The sequence below is a fragment of the Pelecanus crispus genome, chromosome 1 (assembly GCF_030463565.1).
Source record: "Pelecanus crispus isolate bPelCri1 chromosome 1, bPelCri1.pri, whole genome shotgun sequence".
NCBI classification, from domain to species: domain Eukaryota; kingdom Metazoa; phylum Chordata; class Aves; order Pelecaniformes; family Pelecanidae; genus Pelecanus; species Pelecanus crispus.
The window spans coordinates 55,521,542-55,543,167 of NC_134643.1; the positions used below are offsets into that span (position 1 = coordinate 55,521,542).

Below are 21,626 nucleotides of genomic sequence, written 5' to 3' on the forward strand. Positions count from 1 at the left end.
ATGTCCGGCCGCGGGAAGCAGGGTGGGAAGGCGCGTGCCAAGGCCAAGTCGCGCTCGTCGCGGGCCGGGCTGCAGTTCCCCGTGGGCCGCGTGCACCGGCTGCTGCGCAAGGGCAACTACGCGGAGCGGGTGGGCGCCGGCGCCCCGGTGTACCTGGCGGCCGTGCTGGAGTACCTGACGGCCGAGATCCTGGAGCTGGCGGGCAACGCGGCCCGCGACAACAAGAAGACGCGCATCATCCCGCGCCACCTGCAGCTGGCCATCCGCAACGACGAGGAGCTCAACAAGCTGCTGGGCAAGGTGACCATCGCGCAGGGCGGCGTGCTGCCCAACATCCAGGCCGTGCTGCTGCCCAAGAAGACCGACAGCCACAAGGCGAAGAGCAAGTAAAACGATCTTGGGGAGCGTTCCCACCTCAAAAGTAACCCAAAGGCTCTTTTTAGAGCCACCCACTTTCTCATAAAAGGAGCTGTAGATCCTTGCAAAAAAAAAGGCAACCAAAAATTTACTAGTTGATGTGAGATGATTAAACCTTAAAAAGGACTTTAATATTTAAAAATAACCTGCTAATCGGTGTTAAATATGTGCTAAAAACTACGAGGTTTATCCCATGTGGAAGGAATCGTTCTGCCCCGGAAGGGGCGAGAACGCCCCAGGGTTGAAGGTTGCTGCAAAAAGGAACCCGCAGCCCCAGCGCGCCCCTCCTGCATCAGCTGAGCCCTCTGTGGAGTGGAGGTAACTCACTCATGGCTTCAAAACCAGCCCTGCCCCCCTCTAAACAACCTTTTGACCTACAGATGTTGTCATTTTTATTTCATAACAATAGGCATTCAGAATTATTAATTTTTAATACAGTTTTCTCGTGGCTTTGTCTGAGCTGCTGTGTCCATTTTCTGCCTGAAAGCTGAATGGCTCTGAGAGTAATTTGTCATGGCCAGACAGGCAATTTGAGGTAAAAAGGACTATTGCCAGTTTTGAATCTACGCTGTATACAGCACTGAACATTACCATAAAGACATTGAACTACAAACAAAAAACCCCCAGTGGTTATAGTTCAACAAACACATTTTAATAATTACCCTTTCGAAAACATAAAGTATTTGAATCATAACATTGTACATAATTTTAGTACCACTGACAGTTACAACAGCAAGTGGCAACAAACAATTTACAGGCCTTTGACAAAACAAAGGGTTGTAGACAATAATGAAAATATCAGAGGATCCTTGTTTTAATTCTCTATGCTCTGAGAATTAAAATGCATTTATTTTCAATTTGTTTAAGCGTGATCTTGGTACAGTGCAGATGAAGAGTTTCCCCCTCTTGCTAGCAGCCAGTCATTTTAGCACAACAGATACATCAGTTGGATATGCTATTTTTAATATTACTTCCAATGCAGGAATCAGTCACTGGACAGTAAAAAAATGGAATGTTTCGCAATCTGCTGTGAAAGGGGAGCCCTCACGGACAACTTGAGCGAGTTTTACCATGTAGAAGTACGGAAAATCAGCTGCAGCAGTGTCGCTTTAGATAATGATGACTCAGATTTTCACCTATCAAGCTGTATCAAAATAAAACCACTGCGGAATTATAAAGCCATGGGGCACTGATTATAATTACTAACAAAAACTGGCCGTGTTAAGGTCTTATGTCACCTAATTTATTAAGAAAATAAATAGATCTGGAGCAGAGCACTAGGCAACCATGTCTGTATTGTGCACGCTGAGCAACACAGTGCAAGCTGCTATGCTGTAAAAAGTCACCTCCTTCTGGGGCACAAACAGCCCTTCACAGGACTTTAATCTGCTTCTTGCCTTGTTGCATAATGCACTAATTTAATTTATTTTAATTATTTTGAAAGGGGTAAAGGCTTTTGGACAAAGCAGCTAATTTCTAATCCATATTCAGTGCTCAAGATGAGCCTGTGTTACTTCCTCCTCTTTGAAATCAATTTGCGATGAAAATATCGATTCAAATCCCTGATTTTCAGTTCAGATTAAGAGAAGACCCTTTAAAGAATAATAATTAATTACTTTGGAGATTTAGTTGCCCACGTCGCGGATTTTATTTAGAAGGAAAAACAAAAGTTTCTGTCTCCCGAGGTCTGTCCAGGTCCAGGACTCGGGGTTTATCGCCTCTTTTTTAACTCACCCGCTGCCTCTTCGTAGGGAAACTTTGCCGAGGGGAACAGCAGTCTGTCTTTTCCACGCCGCTGCGACCTGGGGGTGGGTGGGTGGCAGAAATTCTGATAAAAACAGGCTTTTTTGACTCCTAAGAAACACAAAATGAGCGGGGAGAAGGGACCTTTCTGCCGTGCAGCGGGGCGGGCGCTGCAACGCACCAATCACCGCGCGGCTCCTCTCTATAAATACGAGGCCGCCGACTTGCTCCAGGCCCAGTGGTTTCCCCTGATTCGTGGACGACGGCTGCCGCGATGTCGGAGACCGCGCCTGTTGCCGCTCCCGCTGTCTCTGCTCCCGGGGCGAAAGCCGCCGCCAAGAAGCCGAAGAAGGCGGCGGGCGGCTCCAAGGCCCGCAAGCCGGCGGGCCCCAGCGTCACCGAGCTGATCACCAAGGCCGTGTCCGCCTCCAAGGAGCGCAAGGGGCTCTCCCTCGCCGCGCTCAAGAAGGCGCTGGCCGCCGGCGGCTACGATGTGGAGAAGAACAACAGCCGCATCAAGCTGGGGCTCAAGAGCCTGGTCAGCAAGGGCACCCTGGTGCAGACCAAGGGCACCGGCGCCTCCGGCTCTTTCAAGCTAAACAAGAAACCTGGTGAGACAAAGGAGAAGGCCACTAAGAAAAAGCCGGCGGCCAAGCCCAAGAAGCCGGCGGCCAAGAAGCCCGCCAGCGCCGCCAAGAAGCCCAAGAAGGCGGCGGCGGTGAAGAAGAGCCCCAAGAAAGCCAAGAAGCCGGCAGCCACCGCGGCCAAGAAAGCGGCCAAGAGCCCCAAGAAAGCCGCCAAGTCAGGCCGCCCCAAGAAAGCAGCGAAGAGCCCGGCCAAGGCAAAGGCGGTGAAGCCCAAGGCAGCCAAGCCCAAGGCGGCCAAGCCCAAGGCAGCCAAGGCAAAGAAGGCGGCGCCCAAAAAGAAGTAAACCGACTGAGAAGAAATTAGTTTACTCATTTAAATAAACCCAAAGGCTCTTTTAAGAGCCACCCACTTACTCCCCTAAAGAGCTGGAACGCTACGGTAATCGCAGCAGCAAAAACAAATCTTTAAAAAGTTTATAGTAGGAATTTGTACCGAAATAAAAAAGTTACCGTTTTCGAAACGTGGGTGTTGGGTACAGCCTGCACGGGAGACCCGGGCTTCCTTAAAGAGGAAGTGTTTCCCTACGTGCAATTCGGGAGCCCCGCGATAGCAGCGGCGCTTGCCCCGCCCCCTCTTCATGGCCCGGCGCCGCCGAGAGCGGCAACCGGCGGCGGCCCCGCGGAGCAGCGATCACCCCGCGGCCGCCCAGTCCGGGGGAGTTTAAAAGTCCCGCGCTGGGCCGGGATTGGCCCCTTCCGCCCGCCCAGCCCCGCCCCCCTCCCGCCAGGCCCCGCCCCGTGGGGCGGTGACCCCCCCCCCCCCCCCCCCCTCCCGCGGCTGTTCCCGGTGCCGTCCCCCGCGCCGGGCGCTCGCCCTCCTTCCCCCCTCTTACCGGCTCCGGGGCCGAGTACGGCGGGGTGGAAGAATCAGGGAGGCGGGAACGTGTGCGCCGTGCCCCAGCTTCGCCTTTGCCCCGCGGAGAAAGGCGCCCCGGTAGCACGGCTTCTGCGCACGGAACTTTGCTTTCATACCGGCGCGGTGGGGCAGGAGGAGCTGCGGCCCCAAGCTCTAGCGCTCCCAGCCCCCAGGTACCTTGCACATCACCGACCGCCCCCAGCTTCACACCCATAAATTTAAAAAAAAAAAAAAAAATTACAAAAAAGACCCCCAACACACAGACATTAAAAAAAAAAAAAAATCAAAGAAAGAGAACCAACTCCTGCCCAAGTTCGGGCATTGGTGTTTTAGATAGGAAAAGCCTTCATAGAGAAAAAACTTTCCCTATTGCCTAATCGAGTACGGGCAGGCAGCTACTTCACCAAGAAAAGCGGGGGGGGAGGAGCGGCGCACTAGGACGTATACAGGAAACAAAAACCAAACCCAAGCTACAGCCATGCCTGGAAGACTTGCTTCAGAAGCTGCTTTCAAAATATTTATTAGTTACCGAGAGAGACAGAAATAATATTATTTTTTTGTTTTACATGTATGGTGCACAGCTAGGATTTTCTACCGGACCTATCAAAGTTAAGAGGAGTTAAAACCCTTAGAAAGTAAAAGGCTGCCTACCTACCCCTGCGGGACTTGAGTTCTGAAAACAGCTGGCAAAACACCAGGACAAAGTTGCTGGTGCTTTTTAACGACGTTCGAGACAAGAGCTAATTTTTTAAGTTTTAAACAACCAAGTATAACTCTATATACCGAGCACAGGCTGTTAACCGAGAGCCCCTCCGCACTCCAAGAATTAAGCAGCTACACTTCAGCTACCTGAAAAAACAAGTACTTAACTTCCCAGTGCTGTGCAAATGAACCGGCTATTTACACACCTCCAAAGAAAAAAAAAAAAAAAAAAAGCAATTCAGCCCTTCTACTTGAAAATATTGGTGGCTCTTAAAAGAGCCTTTGGGTTAAAACTGACGATCCGAGACGCTCTACTTGGAGCTGGTGTACTTGGTGACAGCCTTGGTGCCCTCGGAGACGGCGTGCTTGGCCAGCTCGCCGGGCAGCAGGAGCCGCACGGCCGTCTGGATCTCCCGCGAGGTGATGGTGGAGCGCTTGTTGTAGTGCGCCAGGCGCGAGGCCTCGCCGGCGATGCGCTCGAAGATGTCGTTGACGAAGGAGTTCATGATGCCCATGGCCTTGGACGAGATGCCCGTGTCAGGGTGCACCTGCTTCAGCACCTTGTACACGTAGATCGAGTAGCTCTCCTTGCGGCTCTTCTTGCGCTTCTTGTCGCCCTTCTTCTGCGTCTTCGTCACCGCCTTCTTGGAGCCCTTCTTGGGCGCGGGGGCGGACTTGGCCGGCTCAGGCATGGCGAGAGATCCCGGGTTCCTCTAGAGCACCGGAATACCCGATAATGCGGTTACTCCGGTATTTATAGGGGCCTTATGCAAATCTCCTGCCTCGGCCATCAGCTCTTCTATTGGATACCGGACCCAGTGACGTCACCTCTCGTACGAACGGCCTTGTAATTGGTCCTTCTTAAATCCCACGCTAGTATTGGTTAATAATTCGACCCCCATCAGCCAATCACAATAATCTCTTTCAATCTCAGAACTCTGTAGCGAAGCTCGTCCTCTGCTGCCTGGCCTCGCCCCGCCCCCGGAGTATCCGGGCTCGTTTGTCTCCTGCAGCTGCCTGCTCGGGCGGATTGGCACGTACAAACTGTAGTTATCGGGAATTTCTCCAGGAAAACAAAATAGAGACAACTGCAAGGGCTTGTGCTACTCCTTTTTTCCCTTCAGAAAGGTATACCTGCACACTTCATGTAATAGCCTGCATTGGTAACAGCCACAAGTTACATGTAAAAGGGAAAAAATACAACCAGAAAAGACATAGGGGCTCTGGAATACTAAGCTTTGTTAATTGTGTTTGAAACTAATTCTTCTGGCCCACAGAACATGGCTTGTTTATCAGGACTTTAAATGAGATGGGAGTTCTGACTTCATATGGAAGCTGAAAGAAAGTGGGCTTCTTTGGGAATGTAATAAATGTTGGATGAGTTTGTTTAAGTCAAAGCAAGATATTCCTGGTAATAAAAATAAATCATGGATTTAAAATTGAATTTTGAATTTATTGTGAATCAGAAATTCTGGCTGTTTTCTTGTTGATTTGATTGTTCCAGAAAAAAAATACAATTGTTTAAACAGTCTAACATGATCTAATGGTATTAAGAATTCTGATGTAGTTTTATCAGGGTTTTTTAAATATATGATAGAGGAAGTGTTCTTTAATATAGTGCTAACGTGTACGTTTAGAAAAGGCGTAATCATTTTTTTTTAATTACAATTCTCTGCGGTCACATTATAAATTACAATTATAAATTCATTCATTGGTAAATGAGAGTGCTATCATCCACTTTTAAAAGGATCCAGTTAATTTTTGGTTGAATGACATTAGGACTGGATAACTTAGTATCATATAGCCAGTGCTATAATGATGCTATTTCCTTTTGGAACCCTTAAGGGCCATTCAAAGATGACTTCATTGGTATCAGAGGAGATGGGTGGCATGGGCCTATACAAGAAACCTATCTGGCACAGGTAAGTGTCGCTTAAGGTGGGTGAGACTTAAAATCACAACAAAACTAATTGTTCAAGGAGATGTGTAAAGATAGTGGGCGAGATTCTGGATACTGGTGCAAGCAATAAAAAGATTAACCACCTTACCCGGCTGGTTTTGCTTCTGCTTTTTTTTTCCTTTTACCCCGCTGGGCAGAATTCTGGATGCACAAAGATTTCCAGCCTACGTTCAAAATAGTGCTGTCTGAAGAAAGGGAGCTGGATGAGGAAAGAGTGGGACTTTCTCCCTCCCAGTGAGTAAGGCTTGCTTGCAAGCACTTCTGCTGTGCTTGACACCTAAACTGGGGGGACAAAAGCAGCCACCCATGTTGAGGAGAGCAGCTTCATGCTATCTCTGTGATGCTGCAACTTTCTGGTTAAATGTCCACTCCCCCAGCCCTGCTCCCTCTCACCAGGAACAAGTATGGGATAGGTGCTCATCCATCTCCATTTGCTCTGTTTCTCCCACAGCTGCCTTTAGCAGCTCAATCAGCTTGGAGAAAACCTGGTAAGGCAGGAGGGAGCTGTATCTGCCTTTTCAAGAAAAGAAAAGTAGTTCACTCTTTTTCAGCAAAGCAAAGAGAGAAGCCAGAGTGGCCGATTCCTGAACATTTAACTCCTCACATATGCTGTGAACCTGATTACTTTCTTTTGGTATAAACATTACCTAGAAAAGCAGTTCATTGAGAACACCTCTGCCTTGGTAACAGTTGTTCTCCTCAACATCTGCAAAAGTCCATGACTTGACATGCCAGTCTGGGACAAGGTAGTGTAGGATCTCCAGTTTTGTCTCCACAATAGCAGACGAAGGCTGTTGCTCTTGTTACACTGCTCTGAAAAACATAATGTAGAATAACACAGGGCAATCTCAGCAATGTAAAGTGCATAGGTGCAGAAAACAGAGGCATCAAAACCAGGAGACACCACCCCCCCCCCCCCAAAGACCCCCAGCTTTTGCAAACATTCCCCTCCCCATGTTAATCCTTTTATGTCTGTTGAACACTTCCAACAAAAATGACAGTTGATCCAGGTCTCAGACATTCTTGGTTCTAACAAGTTTTGTAAACATCAGCTACGGAGTAGAAAGAAATCCAGGTTAGAGCCTCCATTGAGGAAAGTTGGCTACTGTGAACTGAACAACTACTGCTTGGTTTTATCCTTCCAGCTAAAAAAAAATCTGTTAAACAAACAACAAAACCCAAACCCCCAAAACCAACAGCTGAATAATAACTGAAGGCCAGTCATTCCTGGTGTAGTGTGGTTGTGCATGCTGCCCCTTCACAAGAAGGTACAACTGGAGAGTGCTGAAGGCAAGATAATTGGGGAAGGGAGTAGGGAGAGGGTTAGAAGATACTTATAAAGGGAACTCAAGTTCTTGGAAAGAACTGATTGTGGAAACTTTAACAATGATGGCAGAAGAGCTGAGTTTATTGCACTGTTTAGACAGGATATATAGAAAAGGAATCTAGACATTCATATTTCTCTCAGCAGTCTGAAAAAACATGTTCACTAAAGGAAATGGATAGGAGGAACTTGTTAACAACCACTCACTCATCCATCCCACTTCAGTTACAATGGTGTTTCCAGTGACTGACCAAGGTTTTGGAGCATCCAAAACAAATAATCCTTCAGAGTCAGGAAACCTAAGTCTGATGGGAGGGAACAGAGGCTTCAAGAACAGCTCCAGAACAACTCAAGGATGTCAGAGTTTGAAGGAGTCACCAGCCTATGGCATGTTACCAACCAGTATGAACTGTGGGACTCTGTCTTTTTGCCCTGGTTGGTGTATTTCCTCCAGGTGAACATGATGTGCTACAGGCTGTCAGCTTTCTCCTGTTCAGGTAACTGCTCCAGCTGGAAGTTTCTGGGAGGCAATGGGAAGACATAAAGGCAAGAATCTGCTGTTAGTGTTTTGCCACCACAGCTCCTGGGTGAGCTCTGCATAGATTTTTCTGGGTAGTCCCTCTTTCTTATTCTGAAATCTCAAGTCAGGAAGATAATCCTTTTCTGTCTGTGCTTACTGCCTAAATGAACTTCAAGGGAAAAAAAAAAAAAAAGAATTTTTGAGTAGTATCTTGGCTCTATCCCACCTTCTGCAGCCTCTTCAACCAGAAATGCCAGAGGACCACTTACCTGGTGAGGGAAGGTCAGACACCGGTGTATTCTCTTGGGCTAAGAGAGTACACCTTGGCAATGCCAAAAGCTCCTGAAAAGCAAGCAAACAAAAAATATTAACCAAAGCAAAGAAGCAGAGACAAAAAGATAGACTCCTAAAAGTAGTAGGATAAGTGTTGGAGATTTAGATTGTTTTCTGAACATATTTTAATTTTAGTCTGGTGTATTCCACTGTGGTAATACAGAGAAAAGAAGCAAGGAGAAGTCCTGTGAAAAGTTACAAAACAACTAGATCATCAATAGAAGGCACTTAGCACATAGCATTAGGGCTTATTACAAATATGTTGATGATGAGGCCCAGCTGCCTAGCAGTTGTGAATTATTTTGGAAAATTTTTGAATTGCATGATGCAGCTTTGAATCACATTTGAGAAGTCTGGTTTTAAGGTTATGGGTAGCTACTGCAGATCTTTCACACGTCCAGACTGAAATATTAAACATAACTGTACTATATGCTGCATAGCTTGCCACCTATAGCTGCAAGTTTTCTAGCTTTGTAAATTGCTGTCAGCTATCATCTGAACACCTTACAACTACTTAGAGAAACAGTAAATACATGGGTCATATTTCTACAGTGTAAAATAAGTGTACTGAAAAAGACGCAAGATAAAAGTAAAGGATAAAGTGTGTGTGTGGGGAAGTTGCCAAGCATTTTCTGAAATAAAAGACATTTGGAAACTTGCAATTTCTAAAGATTATTAAAATGAGTAAACTCGTTAAAATCGTATTTTTTTCCCTCTGAGTGTAGATGCAGAACTGCAGTTTATAAAAATACATTTTGTGTCCAAAAATTAATACTATGTGAAGAAAAAAAACAGTAAAATGAATACTTGTGAAGTATTATGTATCAGTAAACCCATGAAAATAAGAAACGCATGCCAATTTTTTAAAAGCACCTGAAGCAACACAGATTTTATTTTCATGGGTACATTAACAAGATAAACAAATCAGTTCCTTCATCAGCATCTCAGTCCCATAAACACAAAAAAGCCGTGTGACCGTGCAGATAAGAGACCTCGGACATACAATTCACTTAAAGCCCTACAATAAAAAGGAACATCTCGTCCTCAGGAGAGAGAGAAAAAAAATTAATATCGTAACTCAGCATTCGTTATAAAACGGTGGACTGAATCAAACACAGAGGCTGCCACGCCCGCCCGTGTCGCCCCCGGCCCGGCCCGGCCCGGCCCGGCCCTTTGTTGGAGCGCCGCGAAATGGCGGCGGCGGAGCGCGGGCGGGGCGGGGCGGGGCGGCGGAGCGCGGGCGGGAAGCGGCGCTCCCGGCCCCGCCGCCCCCATTGGCTGGATTTTGCTGCAGACCCGCGGCCGGCGGGGCCCGGCTCCCCCGCTGGCACCGAGCGCCGCGACAACGGGGCCGGCAAGCCGGGCCGGGCGCGGCGGCAAGGAGGGGGTGTGTGCGTCCCCGGGGGGTTGCTCCCGCGGCGCCCAGGCCGAGCCGGCGGCGGGGCCGGCTGCCTCCCGGGACCGGGACCGGCGGCGGGGCCGGGACCGGGGCCGGCGCCGTGCCGCCCGCCCCGGCCGCCTCTCGGAGGCGACAGCGCGAACGTCCCTGCCCGCAGGGGGAAGGGCACAGAGAAGAGCCCGCCCTCGCCCTGCCGCGTCGCAGTCCTCAACCAGGTCGGACCGCTGGCAATATAGGGAGGCGCTGGCGGCCGTTCCCGCCACACGCTGCTTAGGGCGAGTAAGGTGAGGTCATGTCTGGCAGAGGCAAGGGCGGGAAGGGGCTCGGCAAGGGCGGCGCCAAGCGGCACCGCAAGGTGCTGCGCGACAACATCCAGGGCATCACCAAGCCGGCCATCCGGCGCCTGGCTCGGCGCGGCGGCGTGAAGCGCATCTCGGGGCTGATCTACGAGGAGACGCGCGGCGTGCTGAAGGTCTTCCTGGAGAACGTGATCCGCGACGCCGTCACCTACACGGAGCACGCCAAGAGGAAGACGGTGACGGCCATGGACGTGGTGTACGCCCTCAAGCGCCAGGGACGCACCCTCTACGGCTTCGGCGGCTAAACTCGATTCCTGGGATAGGTTACGCATTTAGAACACAAAGGCTCTTTTCAGAGCCACCCATGCTTTCAAGAGAAGAGCTTTAATCACCGTTTATGCTTATGTCGTTAACTTTAGAGAGTGGTAACGTGGTTGGGGGGAGGGGGGGGGTGTGGGCGTGGGGCGTTCGCTGTCGCTGCCCGTAGCTCCCGCTGTCTGCGGTCCTTCTCCCATCCCTCGCTGCCTGAAGCAACAGGCGAGCCCGAGCCCGACATGGGGGACGGAGAAGAATGTGTCTCTGCGGCACTCTAGGAAGAACACCAGGGGAACGGGCGTAGTGCTTGATTCGTGGAGCTCCGCGAGGTCGAGAGACAAACTCGTGAAAGATCCGTAAGTCCTCCTCCCATCCTCCTCCTCCATTCCCCCCCGGTCCTCCTTCGAAACGGGAAACGGAAGGGACAGGCGGGCGGGCGCTGTTGCGACAGCCGCTTCCGAGCAGCGGCCTCACTCGAACGGGAAGCTCACGAAATGGCGGCTGCTCCTCTGTGCCCTTCGGGGGGCGGGACAAAGCGGGAAGGCGTGGGGAGAAGAAACGGCTGAGGGCACCCTCAGCGCCCCAGGGACTGCGGAGGAAAGAGGCCGCGACACCGACCCGCTGCGCGAAAACGCTTTCTCTCGCTCCCCTCCAAGTGCTCAAAGGCTGCCCGGCCTCAGGCACCGCTCTCGACCCCCTTCCTCCCACCCTGCGCCGGCAGCGGCAGACGGGGAACCTTGGAACGGTCAACACACAGGGGCTGGGGGCGGGGGGGGCAAAGCCATGCTACCTGCGGCGCGCACCTCCCCCGGTTCTCCCAGCATCAGCGCTGCCTCGGGCACGGAAAAGAGCGCTCGGCACAGGCTGCCGACGCCTGCTCCAAACACAGAGACACAGCTCTCTCCAGCGACCACGTGGTGGCTCTTAAAAGAGCCTTTGGGTTTAGATGGTGGCAAGGCAGGAGGCTCAGGCGCGCTCGCCGCGGATGCGGCGGGCCAGCTGGATGTCCTTGGGCATGATGGTGACGCGCTTGGCGTGGATGGCGCAGAGGTTGGTGTCCTCGAAGAGCCCCACCAGGTAGGCCTCGCTCGCCTCCTGCAGCGCCATCACGGCCGAGCTCTGGAAGCGCAGGTCGGTCTTGAAGTCCTGCGCGATCTCCCGCACCAGCCGCTGGAAGGGCAGCTTGCGGATCAGCAGCTCCGTCGACTTCTGGTAGCGCCGGATCTCGCGCAGCGCCACCGTGCCGGGCCGGTACCGGTGCGGCTTCTTCACGCCGCCCGTGGCCGGCGCGCTCTTGCGGGCCGCCTTGGTGGCCAGCTGCTTGCGGGGCGCCTTCCCGCCCGTCGACTTACGCGCCGTCTGCTTCGTGCGCGCCATCGCTACTACGTACCCACTTCACTGTAACAGTAACGCACTAGCCGCACAAAACTGTTCAGCACGACCTGCAGTGACCCTCTTTTATATCCGAGCTCTGCGTGTTCATTGGCTGATGAAAAGATCCGTTCTCATTGGCCCAATTTGAAAATCCCGCGTTAACCCCCTCTATTCTGAAGCGTGCTCTTGGATAGTTCAATCACGGGCTTCATCTTTTCATCTTCCCTTTCTTCTGAAACGCCTTTTCTACTTCTCTTCGTTAATCGTGTCCTTCATCAAGTTAATACTTGTCATACAAACCGCGAAAGGAATATGTCACGAACGACGGGTTAAAAAAACCGAAAAATCCTAAGTTTATCAGAAGCTTAATCATTTCTTCAGGTTAATTTAGTCAAATCCAAGTATGTAAAAAGCCAGCCGTTTATATTTTGTCATTCTAAATTACTTAGGAAATATTTCCGGAGGAATCTAATGCTTTATTTGCAATTCAAAGCCAAAACTCCCATACCATTGTGTTTTTTCAGCAGCTAAAGCCATATATGTTATCACATTACATATGTAAAACATGAACAAAGTAAACACGATTCGGAGTCTCAAAGAAGTGAAGAAAAAGACAGGAGAACTAAATACTACAGAAGTAAAACGTTGAAAGCCCTTTAGGCTTCCCTGAAAAAGAAAAAAGAAAACCAAAAAGACGACTGCTTCCCTTTGGAACCAGCCGAGGCTCGGGGCGCCTTCAGCTGCTGCCGGGTCTGCAGGATGTTTCGAATCATCCAATTAAATTCATCGCTTTTTCGACCAATCAGAGGCGGGAAGGCGGGGCCGCCACACGCTATAAATAAGAGCCGCAAGCGCTGAAGCCACTTTTCTCTGGGTGGTGCAAGTAGGCCTTGAGAATGGCGCGCACGAAGCAGACGGCGCGTAAGTCGACGGGCGGGAAGGCGCCCCGCAAGCAGCTGGCCACCAAGGCGGCCCGCAAGAGCGCGCCGGCCACGGGCGGCGTGAAGAAGCCGCACCGGTACCGGCCCGGCACGGTGGCGCTGCGCGAGATCCGGCGCTACCAGAAGTCGACGGAGCTGCTGATCCGCAAGCTGCCCTTCCAGCGGCTGGTGCGGGAGATCGCGCAGGACTTCAAGACCGACCTGCGCTTCCAGAGCTCGGCCGTGATGGCGCTGCAGGAGGCGAGCGAGGCCTACCTGGTGGGGCTCTTCGAGGACACCAACCTCTGCGCCATCCACGCCAAGCGCGTCACCATCATGCCCAAGGACATCCAGCTGGCCCGCCGCATCCGCGGCGAGCGCGCCTGAGCCTCCTGCCTTGCCACCATCTAAACCCAAAGGCTCTTTTAAGAGCCACCACGTGGTCGCTGGAGAGAGCTGTGTCTCTGTGTTTGGAGCAGGCGTCGGCAGCCTGTGCCGAGCGCTCTTTTCCGTGCCCGAGGCAGCGCTGATGCTGGGAGAACCGGGGGAGGTGCGCGCCGCAGGTAGCATGGCTTTGCCCCCCCCGCCCCCAGCCCCTGTGTGTTGACCGTTCCAAGGTTCCCCGTCTGCCGCTGCCGGCGCAGGGTGGGAGGAAGGGGGTCGAGAGCGGTGCCTGAGGCCGGGCAGCCTTTGAGCACTTGGAGGGGAGCGAGAGAAAGCGTTTTCGCGCAGCGGGTCGGTGTCGCGGCCTCTTTCCTCCGCAGTCCCTGGGGCGCTGAGGGTGCCCTCAGCCGTTTCTTCTCCCCACGCCTTCCCGCTTTGTCCCGCCCCCCGAAGGGCACAGAGGAGCAGCCGCCATTTCGTGAGCTTCCCGTTCGAGTGAGGCCGCTGCTCGGAAGCGGCTGTCGCAACAGCGCCCGCCCGCCTGTCCCTTCCGTTTCCCGTTTCGAAGGAGGACCGGGGGGGAATGGAGGAGGAGGATGGGAGGAGGACTTACGGATCTTTCACGAGTTTGTCTCTCGACCTCGCGGAGCTCCACGAATCAAGCACTACGCCCGTTCCCCTGGTGTTCTTCCTAGAGTGCCGCAGAGACACATTCTTCTCCGTCCCCCATGTCGGGCTCGGGCTCGCCTGTTGCTTCAGGCAGCGAGGGATGGGAGAAGGACCGCAGACAGCGGGAGCTACGGGCAGCGACAGCGAACGCCCCACGCCCACACCCCCCCCCTCCCCCCAACCACGTTACCACTCTCTAAAGTTAACGACATAAGCATAAACGGTGATTAAAGCTCTTCTCTTGAAAGCATGGGTGGCTCTGAAAAGAGCCTTTGTGTTCTAAATGCGTAACCTATCCCAGGAATCGAGTTTAGCCGCCGAAGCCGTAGAGGGTGCGTCCCTGGCGCTTGAGGGCGTACACCACGTCCATGGCCGTCACCGTCTTCCTCTTGGCGTGCTCCGTGTAGGTGACGGCGTCGCGGATCACGTTCTCCAGGAAGACCTTCAGCACGCCGCGCGTCTCCTCGTAGATCAGCCCCGAGATGCGCTTCACGCCGCCGCGCCGAGCCAGGCGCCGGATGGCCGGCTTGGTGATGCCCTGGATGTTGTCGCGCAGCACCTTGCGGTGCCGCTTGGCGCCGCCCTTGCCGAGCCCCTTCCCGCCCTTGCCTCTGCCAGACATGACCTCACCTTACTCGCCCTAAGCAGCGTGTGGCGGGAACGGCCGCCAGCGCCTCCCTATATTGCCAGCGGTCCGACCTGGTTGAGGACTGCGACGCGGCAGGGCGAGGGCGGGCTCTTCTCTGTGCCCTTCCCCCTGCGGGCAGGGACGTTCGCGCTGTCGCCTCCGAGAGGCGGCCGGGGCGGGCGGCACGGCGCCGGCCCCGGTCCCGGCCCCGCCGCCGGTCCCGGTCCCGGGAGGCAGCCGGCCCCGCCGCCGGCTCGGCCTGGGCGCCGCGGGAGCAACCCCCCGGGGACGCACACACCCCCTCCTTGCCGCCGCGCCCGGCCCGGCTTGCCGGCCCCGTTGTCGCGGCGCTCGGTGCCAGCGGGGGAGCCGGGCCCCGCCGGCCGCGGGTCTGCAGCAAAATCCAGCCAATGGGGGCGGCGGGGCCGGGAGCGCCGCTTCCCGCCCGCGCTCCGCCGCCCCGCCCCGCCCCGCCCGCGCTCCGCCGCCGCCATTTCGCGGCGCTCCAACAAAGGGCCGGGCCGGGCCGGGGGGTGAGGCCGCGGTTGTGTCCTTCTGGTCAGTCGATTTTTGTTTCGGCTTGGGTGAGGTCACTGTGGGGTAACATTCCCCGTGGCATAGCATTTGCTTTAGATGTAACTTTGGAGCCTTGAACGGTTCCGGTGTACTGCGTTAGCAGCTTTACCGTTTCGGGAGAAGGCGCTGGGATTTGCTGGCGGTCTGTCCGCACCACGAGCGCACGGGGCGGGGGCGGTGGCGCTGACTCCCGGAGGCACGATCCTTGTAGGGAGCCCTGAAACCCTGTGTGCGCACACACTCTTACTTTTTCTGTCTTAGTATTCAAATTTACCTTGATTATGTATTTGAGGGTATTTTTGTTTGTTCTCGAAGGATTATCAAATAAATGCAATTCCAAACATTTGCTTTTTACCGTCAGTTTCTTGTCAGGTGGTTTTTCCCTGGTTAGTTATATCTGCGTGCAATGCACAGGCCTATTTTTTGTTTCTGGTTGGTTCAAGTATTTGTCATTTGATTTGATCCTCCTCATCTTTTCCCTGTTTCCTAATGGGTCCCCATTACTATAATGCTTCCTGATCGTGAGAAGTTTTTGCTTGGTAATTTCACAGCCCTTTCCCTTTCAGGTGTCACTTTTTCCCCCCCCCCCTTGTTTGCCCTTTTTCATCCGTTTCTTTTGAAAGAATTTTCCCTTTCTTTGGGGCTTTCGGGGATTTTTTGGGGGGATTTTGGGGGATTTTTTTTTCTATCTCTCTCTGTAGCCTTCTTGTGTATGTTATTAATTCAGCTTATGTTTGGCCACCATTTTGATAAGTCTATTTTCATGTGTAGATAGCCAGCTTTGTAGTGTTTATATCAGCCTTTATTAATATAACCTGATTTAGTTCTACAGAAATAGCAAAGATGTATTTGTCTTTGCATAGGAGCCTTAATGGTGCTGTTGGCCCAGGCGAAGCTCCTCAGCTTATATTAGAATCACTGTGTCTTCACACATTATTTATCAGTTCACTTACTGTTTGAGGAAAAAAATTAATTGTTATGCACCCTTTTTTCCTCACCCATTTATGGGCTACAGCATGAATAGAATAAAACACACAGCTCAGTAAAGGTTCTGCATAACTGTAAAGTGTATTCTTCCCTGCCTATTACTTCTCTCAGTATTTAATAACACACACCTTTTCCCTGGTAGCAATTAGTGTGGTTTTCCCTCTATTTGTCTAGATTCAAAGGACCTCTTTTGTTCATTTCAGGACTGCTGAAAGAATTTTTTTTCCCTTCTCATCTAACATTTTTTTAATCATGTAATTTTTTGCACATCTTTTCTATAGCTTTGTTTTCATTACACCTAATGATTTCAAGTAGTGTAGGTGTTAATATTCCTGTAGATTATCTACTTGAACAATTTATTTCTCTTTATGTGATTTAGTAGGAATAGGTATTGTGCCTTGCAAGCTGCCCTATTCACATCCCATGCCTAGTGTTGATTTGCACTTCGTCAAAAATTTCCAATCTCTTTTAGCATCCATTGCTTGCTGCTTTTTAGTTCACTAGATCTCTTTTTGTAGAATTTATTGTGTGGTTAATGTTTTTCCATGAAACTTAACCTTTTCTTATTTTTGCATCATACTTTCTTGATCCTCTCTATATTAGACTTCCTTAAACAATCAACTTTTCATCCTTTTCCAGGGCCCATTACATCTTAAGAGTGACAACACAATGAAGAACCAAAACAGCTAACTATGTAATTTGTTCCTGACCTAAGCAATAGCTTAGCTTCAAAACAGATAAAAATCACAGATGGTCTGAAGTGTGAATTTTTATTATGACTGCTTCTACATGGAATCTTTGTAGATATGATTGCAATGTATAGGCACATAGAATAGATTGCTGTATTGCAGTGTACTTGGGTTATTTGAGGAAATATGATTCTATATTTCATGATTGTTAAATTCAAGTTATGCTTACCCCATTTTTATCTTTTCCACACCAAACAACAGACAGTTTATTTTCTTGTTTTTATTTTAGCATAATGTATGTGTGTGGTACCTTTCTAAACTTTTCACTGGCAGCTGTAGGTATAAAATAACAGTGTATATATTACTGAAGTGTTGGTGCACTCCTGAGAATAGATAAAATTAAACCAAATGGAGGGGCATATGTCCTGTTTACAGGAGCTCAAACCTTTCAATGTTCTGGAAAAGAAGGAAGGAGCTCAGCAATCTGTATTTATTGAATTCTGGAGTAACACTTCATTTCCTAATATGACATCTTGGTCTCATATTTTATGGCCAATGTTCATCATTCACTCCCGATGGTTCATTTACATGGATTTCATAACTCAGAACCAACAAGTGAGTATATGAACTACCCACTAATTTTTTTTTTTTAACAATTCAGATTTTTCCATTAATCAAGACAGCTTGGGGAGGGTGAAAAGTTCTGTTTTCCTCTTCCTCATCAGGCAGCATTAGCTGGCAGAGCCTTGAGCTGTCTCCCATGATGCGGGAAGGCAGCCAGGGGACACTGGAGTGAATGAGCAAGTTAGGCGAGGGCAGGAGGGAGCGAAAAAGCTACTCTACTCCACTTCCCACTCTAGGTATGTCATAGCAGATCGTAGTGCTCCTCTTCCTTTCATCAGCTTTCAGTCTCCCATCCTGACACTCCTGCTAATGCTCCTGACCTTACCAAAAGACAACCATCCCCTTGAAGAGGCTGTTGAATAATGTGAATTTCAAAATTTGTTTTCTCTTCAGTGATCTACTTTTCTTTGGGATTTTGAGGAAAAGTGTTTAGTAGTTTTCTGAAGGAGCTGCTGATGTGTCAGTAGATCTGCCAGCACATGTATTTTCAGTTCATCAGGAGAATTAGTATCAACTTAGAAAGTCTCCATGGTATGTTTTTAAGCCAGCCAATTACCTGGACTAACCTGATGGACCTGGCACCTGGACTGACTGCTCCCCATGGGTCTGGTCTGTCTGCCCCAGTGCACAGCAGGATTTCTTCTTGGGTGTGCATTTGCCTCCGGGCTCTACTTGCAACTCCGTGCTGAAGGCCATTGCTGGTGCATTCAAAGTCACTTTCCTCCAGGTGGAAGCTGGAAATCCTCATGCAGCATGGATCATGGCAGCTCCTACCTCAGGAACAGTGGGGTCCATCTCTGACAGAGCTTTATAAACCTTGTTAAAATAATATCTGTATTTTTTAATTAGTGATGCTTAGAAGTGTTACCTTTTCATGCATTGGTGTGTTTATGCAGTAACTCGCAGTTGCCCTCGCTGGTTATCCCCAAACTCGTAGAGATGGACAAGGGATAGCTCAGGCTGAAAGCAAAAAAGAAACACACAGGAGAAAGTTACAAAGTCCTTTACATGGTAATGACCTATTTTTTTCCTCTGTTTTTCAATGTATAGTAATTAAATATTAATCTTAGTATTATCCTGATAATGATTCTCATATGCTGCTGCTGTTCTGTATGATACCATCCATTTATACCTCCAGCGTGTTATATGTGCATGCATACACACAAACACATGCACGCATCTAACATGAGATTTTCTGTTGAAATCCCCCCACCTAAGAAAGCATTAGAGCTGCTCTGATGCAGCTGCAAGGTCCTTCAGCAGTTAGCAGTCTGTGTACACACAGTGAGTGCCTAGGACTAGCGACTAATGGTAACTTTACCACCTATAGAAGAAACATGTGGACTTGGACTTCTGGATCATAATGGATGATGGCAAATCAAACCATCCTTTTGGTGATAACCAAAATCTCCATTTGCCAAATCTGCAACATTGCTCTTGCCATGACCTTTATGGCATACACATCTTGGGCTCTCCAAGCTTTAGGTGTTTTGGATGTCATTAAATGAAAATAAACTTCAGCTTACTCACTTATTCACTTTTTTTATGATAGTTTTCAGTTTCACTGCCTGTCTTCCTGCCCCTGATCCCTGACTCAGTCTTCAGAACTGTCTCACCACTGTCTTCCACCTTCATTGCACCTTCCAGGTTAATCTTAATAAAAAAATCCTCCCACAACAGAAAACAATAAATAAATAACTCAATAGTTTGTTCAATGGTCACAAGTACTAAAATGGAAATAATTTGAACGTCAAGAATCACTAGAAGATGAACAGAGGTTATTGTATCTTTGTACCATTGTAGCATTGTGTGAAATAGTTGGACCTCTGGCCTCTAAATCAAAAAAAGATGTAGTGCAACTCGAAAACAAAGTTCCGAGCAAAGTGATAAAGATGATTAAAGATCTAAAATAGCTTTTCTACTAAGGATACTAAGACACTTTCAGAATGGAGACAGCTACTGGGTGAAGATGTTCTTACTTACCTTCTTTACTACCTATAAGGTCAGTGGCTAAATCTATCAAATTTATTGAGATCCAATCTAATTATAAAGTTAGGTACCAACCAAAAGGTTACTGAGGACAGAAGAGCTGTTTAAATATCATAGGCAGTTTCCTTAAGTAAACAGACCCCTTATCTTATAGGCTTTTTCAAGATGATGGAGAAGAGCAGATGATGAGTGAAAAGGTGATGGAGCCATCTCTCCCCTCTATAGAAATGAATTCTGGAGTACACAGCTGCTTGCATAACTGAGCACTTCCTAACACTGGTGTTAAATAGTTCTTATCTCTTAAAGACTTCTACACTGATCCCTGGTGGTATCAACTGCCATTCAATTACATGTACTTGTTGAGGATCAGCTTTGTTTTTCTCATAAGATCAAAAAAATCTTCAACAAACAATCCCCCAAAATAAACCAATCCCTCCCCCACAAGCTCCTGTTCCCTTAACTGTGGTTTTTTTTCAGGGATTCCAAGTTACTTAGTGTCCTGCTTTGTATAGATATTTCCATGGTTCTCTCACAAACTACTTGGGGAGGCAACAGAGAAAGTTCCATGGCAGCAAAAAGCTGCAGCGTCTGTAGGAAGAGGGAAGGACTTGGTTTCTATTTGAAATCCCTCCCCATATGACAAGAGTAATATCATTCCCATGCAGAGTGCAGAGTTGAAATAATCGAATTCTTAAAGAGGTGATATATAGAAATGCCATCTGCAGAGGAGAAAGGTTTGTCTGAATCAGCCTAGTTAGTATGGCAGGGTTGTTTCTGCACCACGCAGTCATGCGTCAAGTTTTCTAGGACAGAATGAACAAGCAGGGAAATGCTGTAATGATCACGGGCTCCTTACAGAAGTAGCTTATCAAGCAGGATGGTCTGTTGCTCTCAGCAGTGAAGTTTGCAGAATCAAGGTATCATTTTCTAGCAAAGCAAGCTGGAGCCTCTATTGCTCAGGTTTTTTTGGTTGGGGTTTTTTTTGTTTGGTTGGTTGAGGTTTTGGGTTTGGGTGTTTTTTGGGGGTTTTTTTGTTGTTTTTTTTTTTTTTTTCACTCTGGGCAGCACCCACAGTATAAATAAAGCACAGTTAAAATAAAACCAACAGTCGATGCAAGAAAGACTGGAGGTATTCAAAACGCAGGTGGGTTTTAACAGCAGCCAGGGCAGGGTGCTCACCACCTCACCGCGGTGTCACCCAGCAGATTCACCTTCCGCGCTGCGGATTAACGAAATGGAAACGACTCGGGGAGGGGGGGTGGCGGAGAAGGTAACCGGAGGGAGAGGGGGGGAGGGAAGGCAAGGAGCAGAAGGAGAAGGAGGAGGAGGAGGAGGAGGAGGAGGAGGAGGGAGGGAGGGAAGCTCTTTCCCGGGAGGGATTGGTCGGGAATTGCTGCAGCGGGGGCGCGGCGGCGCCGGGCAGGCGGTGCCTGGGGCCGCCCCGGGCAGCGCCTCCCCGCCGCGCTCCGGCCGAGCCTCAGCTGCCTTACGGTGCTGCCGGGGGAGGGAAATCCCCCAAATCCATCGATCCCCGCCCCCCCCGCCCTCCCCCCCGTTACTCAGCTATGCCACAGTAATGTTAGGGAGAATCTGCGAAGAGAAAGACGCCCAAGAAATGACCTGTGGTTTATGGCAATCTACTGTTTTGTTAATATTATATACACTCAGAGCATTTGTTGTTACCGGCAAATGCAGGTTTCTGCTGCTTTTCTACAGCTACAACGCCATTGGCTTTCAGACTTCACTCTTGTCATTCACATTTCCTGAATGCCAGCACCAGTGCCTCTGAAATTCTATGAATGGAGATATGAGAGTTTTTTTCATGTTTACCAATGTCTAAACTGATCCTGTACTGTGTATCCGAGAGAAATAAACAATATCAATAGCTTTTTTTTAAACCTCATTTGGCATCTAAGCAGGCCTGTTTTCAAGGGAATATGAAAAGTAAATTACTGATGATACTATTCAAAAGATTTCTGTACATTACACCAGATTTGTAAGATATTAATTCCTACTTGATCATAATGTGGTTTGCTATGTATGGTTGCAGAAAGGTCCTAAAGGAACTAATATTTGAGTGAAGATGTTTGAGAGTAATTTAGGAATAGACCTGTAAATATTTGACCTTTGTGTAGACTCTGTCACTGTCACGAATACAGGTCTGTGAATCCTGCTGATTATGTCAATTCACTATGAATGAGTGACTTTACAGTTTGATTTAGTAAAAGTTAGAATTTACTTGTAGCGAATTGCAGAATTTGATTATAATAT

At 49.5% G+C, this 21,626-nt stretch overlaps 7 protein-coding genes across 7 annotated transcripts; 4 read left to right on the plus strand and 3 right to left on the minus strand.

The window, feature by feature from the left end:
• Positions 1 to 632, plus strand: LOC142596924 (histone H2A). The gene has a single exon (XM_075727381.1). The coding sequence runs from the start codon at positions 1 to 3 to the stop codon at positions 388 to 390; it is 390 nt and encodes a 129-aa protein (XP_075583496.1). The 3' UTR covers positions 391 to 632.
• Positions 633 to 2,434: 1,802 nt separating this feature from the next.
• On the plus strand, positions 2,435 to 3,214 carry LOC142596891 (histone H1-like). Its single transcript, XM_075727362.1, has one exon. It carries the CDS (start codon positions 2,435 to 2,437, stop codon positions 3,089 to 3,091), a length of 657 nt encoding a protein of 218 aa, XP_075583477.1. The 3' UTR covers positions 3,092 to 3,214.
• A 1,375-nt stretch (positions 3,215 to 4,589) lies between these two features.
• Positions 4,590 to 5,139, minus strand: LOC104026863 (histone H2B 1/2/3/4/6). Its single transcript, XM_009493785.2, has one exon. The coding sequence runs from the start codon at positions 5,055 to 5,057 to the stop codon at positions 4,677 to 4,679; it is 381 nt and encodes a 126-aa protein (XP_009492060.1). The 5' UTR covers positions 5,058 to 5,139; the 3' UTR covers positions 4,590 to 4,676.
• A 5,033-nt stretch (positions 5,140 to 10,172) lies between these two features.
• On the plus strand, positions 10,173 to 10,593 carry LOC142596945 (histone H4). The gene has a single exon (XM_075727391.1). The coding sequence runs from the start codon at positions 10,194 to 10,196 to the stop codon at positions 10,503 to 10,505; it is 312 nt and encodes a 103-aa protein (XP_075583506.1). The 5' UTR covers positions 10,173 to 10,193; the 3' UTR covers positions 10,506 to 10,593.
• An 885-nt stretch (positions 10,594 to 11,478) lies between these two features.
• Positions 11,479 to 11,892, minus strand: LOC104024179 (histone H3). Its single transcript, XM_009491840.2, has one exon. The coding sequence runs from the start codon at positions 11,890 to 11,892 to the stop codon at positions 11,482 to 11,484; it is 411 nt and encodes a 136-aa protein (XP_009490115.2). The 3' UTR covers positions 11,479 to 11,481.
• Positions 11,893 to 12,785: 893 nt separating this feature from the next.
• LOC142596912 (histone H3) lies at positions 12,786 to 13,199 on the plus strand. Its single transcript, XM_075727371.1, has one exon. The coding sequence runs from the start codon at positions 12,786 to 12,788 to the stop codon at positions 13,194 to 13,196; it is 411 nt and encodes a 136-aa protein (XP_075583486.1). The 3' UTR covers positions 13,197 to 13,199.
• Positions 13,200 to 14,084: 885 nt separating this feature from the next.
• Positions 14,085 to 14,505, minus strand: LOC142596442 (histone H4). The gene has a single exon (XM_075725542.1). It carries the CDS (start codon positions 14,482 to 14,484, stop codon positions 14,173 to 14,175), a length of 312 nt encoding a protein of 103 aa, XP_075581657.1. The 5' UTR covers positions 14,485 to 14,505; the 3' UTR covers positions 14,085 to 14,172.
• Positions 14,506 to 21,626: the final 7,121 nt, after the last annotated feature.